General features: G+C 41.5%; 1 protein-coding gene across 1 annotated transcript; it reads left to right on the forward strand.

Moving 5' to 3' along the window:
- Positions 1-2800: 2800 nt before the first annotated feature.
- Positions 2801-7346, forward strand: opn7a (opsin 7, group member a). The gene is made up of 5 exons (XM_034613870.1): positions 2801-2888; positions 3220-3382; positions 4197-4324; positions 5459-5793; positions 6720-7346. The coding sequence occupies exons 1-5, from the start codon at positions 2801-2803 to the stop codon at positions 7344-7346; spliced, it is 1341 nt and encodes a 446-aa protein (XP_034469761.1).
- Positions 7347-9440: the final 2094 nt, after the last annotated feature.

Below are 9440 nucleotides of genomic sequence, written 5' to 3' on the forward strand. Positions count from 1 at the left end.
CTCAATATTGTGTATGAATAAATAGTTAATACATTTAATGGGAGAATAAATAGTTAACACATTTAATGGGAAAATAAATAAGCTTGTACATAAAGTTAACCCATGATAAAATGCACACACAGTATGAAAAGACTCAGACGTCTAAATAACCGTGATCAGCTAGATTTAAACTCTAATATAATAAAATATCCTGATGAACTGTAATATTCCTCATCGTATCCAAATCGTACAAGCATCCACCCACTTGCACAAACACCTTCACCAATTAAAAAAAGCAGAATTAATATTCTGCCCAGTCGTCTCCTGTCGGATCTTCATGCAGCTTCATGCAGTTTGTGTTAAACGCTTCTTCTGTTTTCCCGGCACCACTTTGATGTTCACCCCGTATTTTATCTTATCACAGACGTTCATTTCTTTCTCCACTCTGTTGCCATCACAATTAATTCTTTGAAAACACCATTACACCTTGAACGCAGCTTTCATCTCAGGCTTTGGCTTGATCTGTTCCACCCTCTTTCTCTCTGTGTGTTCGCTCAACGTGTGTGTGAGGATTCACGGATGTAAGGAAGGAGGAGATCAAGTGGCAGGCAGGACTGTATTTTCACCGTGTGTAATTCTTTTGAAGAAAATCCATCCCTGCTTTCAAGGTGTGACAAACTGGAATTGTTTCCCTGTCTGCATTTTCTGAGACAAATTCGGAATTAATTCTCGAGTGCCACCACATGTGCCTTTGACCCACGGTGATTGATTCAATTAATGTTTATGTGGGGGATTCACAGCACCTGTAAAAGCAAAAACATCCACCGCAGACAAAATGGGTATTTCATGCTACTTAAAGGGATGTTTACAAGGAGCAAATTGACAAGCATCCCATGAGCAGCTCCACATGCATGGCGGAAACAGCAAAGATTTCCATTTTAACTATCTCAGCTCCAGGGACCCTTTGGTAAGGCAGTTATTACAAACTTGTATGTGAATCAAGGTTTCTCTAACTCCTAGAATTTCAATTTCAATTCCAGTTAAGTAAAGGGCTGGAGCAAGGTTTTCCAATATTACATTTATTGGTTGTAGAGAAAGGTAATGGACAAAAGCCACAGAAATGCAGTCAGGGGGTTGAATACTTCATTTGTGTACAGTGTCAATACTTGAACCTTTACATATTTGTTACTGTGTGGGCGCTGTGTAGGGGTATTTCAGCTTTGATTTAAGTGTTTATGGTGTTTTGGGTGAAATTGGGAGATAGGTTGTGACCTGTATGGATCCGAACGCCCTCTATCCCTTTAACCTGGGCTAATGTTCCATCATAAAGTCAATGCACTTCATTACAGAGACAAAACAACAGAAACGTGTCACTGCAACCCAAAAGCTGTGACCATTGCTGCTGGCCACATTACCAATAATGGACAATATAAATCAAGGTCTACCATCATGATAGCTGTTCATTGATTCAAACATTTAAATATTTTCTATGTATATATATTTTTTCAGAACCAGTTTCATAGTCTCATATGAACACAATCATGAGAAACATTGTGTTTTACCTAGAATCAGTGCCACACGTTCATAATTCAAATGAAATCTATTAAAAAGCTATTCAACAGAGTTTGTGTCGTTTGTGAACAATGACGAGGTTAAAAATGTGGATGATTTATGAATGGGGGGGGGGGGGGGGGGGTAGGTGTATTAATTGATTTCTAACAAAATGGTACAAGCTCATCAACAACAAAAAATATTTTATCAGAATGAATCACACCCAAGAGTAGAGGCATCTAGTGTGTGTGTGTGTGCGCGCACGTGTGTGTTTGTGTGTGTGTGTGCTTGCGTGCGTGCATGCGTGTGTGTGTGTAATTGACGTCATTAATTGATCAGAGCAGCTCACAGTTCGTGGGATGTGAATCCCCAGCTCATTATAGTGAAGCCTGCCTCCTTCCAATTCATACATTCAGTCAGTCGAGGAGTCCGAGGTCTGAGAGGAGAGATCGACAGTGGGCAGAAAAAGACAGGGTGAGGTGGAAAATCAAACCTGGACATTTTCTAGGACCTTAATTGGATCAAGAAAACGTGGCTCAATCAGTCGCGGATTCCTGTGGTTGAACACATTTGCAGAGGTAAGGATTTTTTAATCTGGGAATGTTTTATGGCAGAGCAAGCTTGAATGAAGAAAGCTCCTCAAATCCCAGGATTTGTGTTCATGTAAGAACACATTTACAGTTTTCAGTGTACTACTGTTAGTACAGCTGTCTGTGTAATCGTGCCTGTTGGAGTTTGGCTCTAAAAACACCTTGTGCAGTTGTAGAATTTGAAATGCTGCCATAACTCAGGTTAGTGATAGCGCAGTAATGTATCTCACCACTTGTTCATTGACCCTCATGTTATCCATCAATCTCAGTCTGTCCGTCACCATCTGACTAAAAGCTGCTGAAGCAGAATGAAAACACGAAACCTGGGAGTGTTGATGATGTGATCACATGGGCAGCTACCAGATGTGTTAGTTCTTAAGATTAGAAAATCTCAAAAATGTCATGGGTTCTGCTCTGACCCAAACCACAGCCGTCCACCAAGTTTCGTGGAAATCAGTTCTGTTATTTTTTGTGTCATCTTGTTCACAAACAAACAAAACAACCAACAAACGAAGGTAAAAATCACCTTCACATTATTAAGCAGCTAAATAAGGTGTGATTTGACTTGTAAATGTACGGGTGAACTCAAATCTCCCTTCAAATACAACGATTAAAACCTTCTACATTATGAGTAAAAACGTCCAAAAGATTCCTCTTGAAAATCTCTGATCTGTTTTCAGATGAAGCCGTTAAATGAAGACGCTGCATTCCAGTCCAACATACCTGTGCCACTGGATATAACGGTGGCTGTGGTCTACTTTGTTTTCGGTGAGTAAAGTAACCACAGTGAGGAGGTTGAACACGTTATTGATCTGCCCCAAATTTAGTGTTTGTCATTATTTATTTAAAAACAGAACCTTCACTCAGGGAAAAAAATCAGTCTGTAAACTTAACAATAATGATGAGACATTTATCATAATTATCAATGTCGACTGATTTGAAATTTCAGATTTTTTTTTAATCCTGATATAATTGGCCATATTGTCTAGGGCTAGTATATCCAGAAATGTTGCTTTATATATGCAGTATATGATTCTGATCATTTACGCTGAAAAGCCAAAACCACTTCCCTGACACTTCCCACTCCATTTCCCCGCAGGAGTGTGTTCACTGTTTGGCAACAGCACACTGCTGTACGTGTCCTACAAGAAGAAGCGCCACCTGAAACCTGCGGAGTACTTCATCATCAACCTGGCTGTCAGTGACTTGGGCCTGACTCTGTCCCTTTACCCTATGGCGATATCGTCAAGCTTCTACCACAGGTACCACACGTGGCTCCAACTCCAGAGAATGTCAGCACAACTGGGTTGGGATTTCTGGGGAGTTTGCCTTTCACAGGAGGTTCTCTGTTCAGATGCATTCACAACACAGAAATCTCCAGAGCGTACATATGTGTGTGTGTGTGTGGGGGGGGGGGGGGGGGGGGGTACAGCATAGAGGCAGGACCTAATGTATTAGTATTAGTATTAGTATATAACTAAGGGGATCTCGTGTTTTTGTTCGGCGCACATTGACATCGGCGTCAGCCCTTTTCACCAAAGACTCTCTTGACATGTTCGTTGACATCTGTTATCGTGTGTGGCTCTGCTTTTTAATCCTGAGATATTTGTTTCCTTTTTTCTTTTTTTATTGGGGGGGGCATGACTCACTCGGGATAAATCCTCTGTGATCTTCTGCTGATTCGTACATTATCCAGATTTTTATCCAGGGGGCTGGCAGGAGAAACTTCGAGTAAAGTCCAGAGCCTCTCACGTGAACATTTGTCCCCTCACTTACAGTTCCTCCGGAGAATGTCAGGAGTTTTGCCACCGGAGTTAATTGCATGTCTGAAAGCAGTCAAAGAAATAAAGACACTACCTTTCATGCAAAACACATGAGCTATCAGGAAGACTATATAGGCACCGCTTTTAAATCTGTTAACATTTCATGGTTCACTTTAATTGGTTGGCAGTATGATTACCTGAGTGTACTGCTCATGCTTCCGCTCCTCTTTTCCCTCTTTTTCTCACATTGTCCCTCATCGACCTGCCCCTCTCTCTTTCTCTCTTTCTCTCCCTCTTTCTCACACCCACACAGGTGGTTGTATGGGAGAACCGTATGCTCTGTATACGCTTTCTGTGGAATGTTGTTTGGTATCTGCAGTCTGACCACTCTCACCCTGCTGAGCGTGGTGTGCTTTGTGAAAGTATGTTACCCACACTATGGTAAGTCTTCAGAGAAGCTGTTTCACACTAAGTGACATAACCATCACTCCCCACAGTGGCTGATTGTTGATTTATCTCTGGAAGAAAACCAAATCCTAATCCCTCTGTGAAGCACTGCGCATTAGCCTTTCTTTGATGACTGAAAGGTACAGGCGCTGCGCTCGATAAGCATTACTTGACGTGATGTTGGTTAATGCAGTGCAATGGTGACGTCCGTTTAACCTCAAGAAAATGCAATTCTCAATTAGAAGCTAAAAAAGGAACTTACGTAATGTAGATTTTCTTTTGAAATGTAGACCTAGAAAAGTCATTTTTGTATTTATTGCATTGTGATACTGTATCTCACTTCCTGTCCATTCGATTATCTACACTGGCAGCTGCAACACAGGAGCAGTGGCCACAATGTAATCTTATGGGGCAACTGTTACGATCCATGAAATGTCCACTAAAAGGGCCTTTTTGGGCTCAACTTGTTTTTCTGTGTCTTTGCTAGGAGTCTGGTAACATTAATTAGATTTCTCCCCTTTTTCTTCCTGCAACAACCCAGGTCTCACAAGACTTGAGAGTGAGACTCCGCCTCTATCTATAATAACAATTATTGTTGGGGGGAAAATGCAGTTTTCGTTAAAATTTCGCTGCAGTTGCCCCGTAAGATAGCGTTGTGTCCACTGCCGTTGTGTCGCTGCTGCTGGTGGAGACATTCTACTGGACCAATGTAATCTTATAGGGCAACTGCGACAATGCTGGTTATGCTGTGTTTCCTTACCTTGATTCTTCCAGCGCTGTTGAGGAGGATGAATATTTGTGCGAGCAGTAGCCAGGAGGTTTCTACACAGACATATTAGCCATCTAAAGCTGGTTTAAAGGAAAGAACTTGTCAAGTACACAAGCAGCAGAATGAACTTGTCAAGTACTCAAGCAGCAGTAGACCAAGAAGCATGCAAGATTTAAACTTATCTTCCAAGCTCTCTTTTTATGTTCCTCATGTACCTACTTCCTTCACTGTACACCAGCATTGGTAAGGTCTTGTCTTGTCTTCTGACAGTGCGCAGTTGCCCTACTTTTGAGTGTGACCCTTCAAAAAAGCCTGACACTCACATGAAAAGCAAAATATAAACCTTTTTCTTTTCTCAGGAAACAGGTTCAATTCTGTTCACGGCCACCTGCTGATTGCCTGTGCTTGGTTCTACGCCCTGTTTTTCGCTTGCTCCCCGCTGGCCCACTGGGGGGAATATGGGCCAGAACCTTATGGCACCGCTTGTTGCATTGACTGGCGCCGGTCCAATCAGAACACCACGGCACGCTCCTTCTCCGTGGTGCTGTTCGTCTTCTGCTACATCCTCCCATGCTGTGTTATTGTAGCATCCTACACAGGCATTCTGGTCACAGTGCAGTCGTCGCGCAAGACCATGGAGCAGCATGCGTCGAGGCCAACGCACATGAGCAGCATCCAGGCAATTATTGTTAAGGTAGGAGGAAAATCCGATAAACTCAAATTATCACTTCCTTCAGGCCAGAGATTCCATTTGGCTCATGTGTCGTTAATTGCTTTTACATTAAATTCTAAATACCGATATAAAGATAACACAATAAACCTTTCAAGCTCCACAGGAAGTCACTGTTGATCCGGCTTTTTCCTTCACCCTCTCAATCTCTTTTCACTTTAACTCGCTTCTTGCGCTCATCATTTCTGTGTCTCTGTATAATCACGCCCGAGAAGAGAATCATCAATCTGCTTGTACCCCTTCAACTACATAGATGTAGGATATACTCATGTGTCATCTGTGTTTCATACCTGATTACTGGTTTTCAATCTTGTCATTTTCACACATCCAAACTGTTTTAAAAGACAATAAAAGACAGTAGTGGTTAGACACATGTTGACACTGGGAGGATGTACAGATAGTCTGGTGGTGGAGTTTGGGGTCAGGGGTATATATCAAATCAGCTTTCCAGGGACCGGAGTCCTCTGGAGAATTCCTCATTCCTGCATACGTTGAGGAAATTGGCAGTGACCTCAATAGATGCTCCAGTGCCGCAGCTTCTCATTAGAGATCTCATTAGAAATTGGCTCCGGTTGTTCTGTGATGGATGAGAAGCTACTGATGCCTATGCTGAAAAATGGTCATCATCATCTGCGCCATTTGGAAATCTGGTGATATTCTTAATTTGTCTTATTGTAATTAACTTTAATGTAAGGACCACAATCAAGAAAGAATTTGTCCAAGTAACACGTTTTGGTTGTGTTGCTAAAACTTGGTACAGCTTATACCTCTGTGCTATGAAAAACACATGAACAAGAATGGCCCCTCAGCAGAGTGCACAAATATAGTGTTGTCCAAAATATCTATGTTCATAACTTAACTCTTCTCCTCTGTGCTTTCTGTCCCACAAGCTAAGTGTTGCTGTCTGCATCGGCTTCTTTGCGGCGTGGAGTCCATATGCCGTGGTGTCCATGTGGGCTGCTTTTGGACAAATCAATAATATCCCTCCTCTTGCATTTGCCATGCCAGCAATGTTTGCCAAGTCCTCCACCATCTACAACCCCATCATCTACCTGACGCTGAGGCCAAACTTCCGCAGGATGATAAGCAGAGACGTGGGTACTCTGTGCCACGCCTGTCTGAGAAGCTGCCTCTGCTCCCAGAGCCTTGTAAAGGGCTTCTCTAAGCCCGAGATCAGGTTTAGACTTCGCACAATTCACAGACCGAACAACCAATTTCCCTCGTCCGACCCGGCTGCTCAACCTCCTACGGTCCACAATTGTGAGAAGTGCAAGGATGCTTTTGAATGCTTCCAACGCTACCCTCAAATGTGTGGTGTCACTAAGCGGGCTGCCAATGGAGACTCATCCAAGGATCACGACAAGCCAGTTCTCCAAACACATGAGCAGCCGACTCAAAGTGTGCGTCACAAGAAGTCTCTGCTGGCCACCATGCGTGCAAAAAGGACTTCAGAGATGGACAACCTCCATATTAATCTAGAGTTGGTGCCAGGGCACGCAAAAGTGGCTTGGCCCTGACATTTGTCTCATTTACAATGTTTACAGAAGATCTCGGGACATATTTTGCAGGTTATCTTCATTTCAGGAAATCTTGTTCAGGAATGTGCCATATGCTTCCAAAGTGTCTGGGCAGCAGCCATGTGACTTATTGTGTTGCCCGCTATGCATTAATTGCTTTGGAGACATTGCAGCTTTAAGTTGAAAGGTATTTTGTCTGCAACCTGGTCTGCAGCTCACAATCCTTGTGTGTTTGTTTGGTGTTGGGAGGTCATTTCAACAGGATCTAAGTTTCTGCTTGAATGAATAATCTATACAATATTATAATATGTTCTGTTTCCTCTATCTGGAGATCCTGTATTTCTCTTTTACATTTGGATTTATTGGAGTCTTTCTCAGGTAAATTGCAGTTTGCATAGACATGGTCATTTTGAACACTCTTGCCCAAGATCAGAACGAGCCTGACACAAACTCAAATTAGATTCTAGTTCAAATGTTGCTGAATCCCAAATGGTCCAAGTATGACACATTACTTTGATTTAGCCCCACCCACCCACTTTAAAATCGGATAACACCAAGAAAAACAGATATGTGATTTCATTTAATTTAACTGACAATTTGAAATAGTAACTTTTTTGCGAACAAAAGACCAAAAAGTAAAATGTAAAAATATTTTTGGTGATTCAAGCCTTTTTCAGAAATGTACTCTGGAAAAACGTCTGGAAAACTGCTTCAGGTCATTTTTCCAGAGTTTGTCTTCTAAATATGAAAAACGCAGGAGATTTTCCAAGTCAGACACATTCACAACTACAGGAAAATGTCTGGAACATTCAGGCGAGGGGTGTCCTAATCTCCTCTTTCTCAAGATATTTGTATTCTGTTTGTTCTTTTTGTTTTCCATGTCCGGAGCAACTGGTTCTGCCATTTGTGTTCTCACATACTGCCTCTCCAGAGAATTTCAGTTTAACCTCCAGACTTCAGTGGTATCGTCAAAGTAAATCTGACATTTTGCTCCCTAACATACTTTTTGCTGTGCAAATACTTGTGGACAGGTCACTGCCAACATCATCTTAGTAAAACCTAACTTCAACCCCAGGGAATCACTGAACCTGATACCAAACAGTTTGACATAGTATTTTGGGTGTCACTGTTATTCAGTGGTTTGTTGGAAAGGGTACAACACACATTTGGTGGATGTGTACGTGTGTGAAAACTGAGACGCTCTCATTTCAGGAGCTGGTAACACTACCTTTCCTTTGCCGGCACAGTATTGTTCACACTTGACAAATGCAGGTATATGGTTTCTGGTGCTGGATCAATTATCTATGGACACACACATACAACACAACACTGCTGCAAAACACCTTTATTATGGCACAATATTATATAATCTATCTACCTGTAGAAATAGAACTTCACATCATTATTTATCATTTGTACAATAAAGAAAACAGATTATTTTCTTACATGAATTCTTTCACTAGGGGGGAACGGGAAGATGGATGAAGAAAAACCAATATAACCTTAAATGATGCAGCTGTAGATAAATTAATTTATCGGTGGGAAAAGTCTACTTGTGGTTTGTAATTGTTTTTGAGTGTCAATCTGCTGTGTAATAGGTTTGGGGCAAGTTCTCTGAACCAAATCCATCTTTGACAACATCTCAACTGTTTGTATTTCCTTTGCATCTGCTGATCCCCCGGGTGTAAAGCCATTTCGTTTAATCAAATTAAAATATCTGTGTTTTACCTATTTTAAATGACCTGTTCCTGTTTTATGTCTTATGTTGCAAAGCGTACTGCCGCTGCTGGACCAAAGCAGTTCATTTGATTTTATCTACCCATCAACAGGGTGCCATTTTAACAGCATCCTTAAATCTGATAGAAAATGCAGCAATTACTGTTACAAAAAATGGAAAAAGCTGCTCACGTTTGGACCCCTGAACCTCATCTTTGATGGCACGAAGGGATTCATTTTCTTGGGGTTTGGTGAAGAGATTAACAAACTCTCCAGGTTAAAAAAAAAATAGCCCTTTGATTTCTAAAAACATTTAATCTCATCTGCTTTTTTTATTTGATTTATATTCTAAACTAAGTGGTTGTTTCAGACAAAACT

The sequence above is a fragment of the Hippoglossus hippoglossus genome, chromosome 17 (assembly GCF_009819705.1).
Source record: "Hippoglossus hippoglossus isolate fHipHip1 chromosome 17, fHipHip1.pri, whole genome shotgun sequence".
NCBI classification, from domain to species: domain Eukaryota; kingdom Metazoa; phylum Chordata; class Actinopteri; order Pleuronectiformes; family Pleuronectidae; genus Hippoglossus; species Hippoglossus hippoglossus.

Excerpts from the sequence above, each read along its gene's own strand:
- opn7a (XM_034613870.1), top strand. The coding sequence starts at position 2,801 with ATGAAGCCGTTAAATGAAGACGCTGCATTCCAGTCCAACATACCTGTG. Across the intron at positions 2,889-3,219 it reads TGTGGTCTACTTTGTTTTCG|GAGTGTGTTCACTGTTTGGC; the intron begins GTGAGTAAAGTA and ends ATTTCCCCGCAG. Across the intron at positions 5,794-6,719 it reads TCCAGGCAATTATTGTTAAG|CTAAGTGTTGCTGTCTGCAT; the intron begins GTAGGAGGAAAA and ends CTGTCCCACAAG.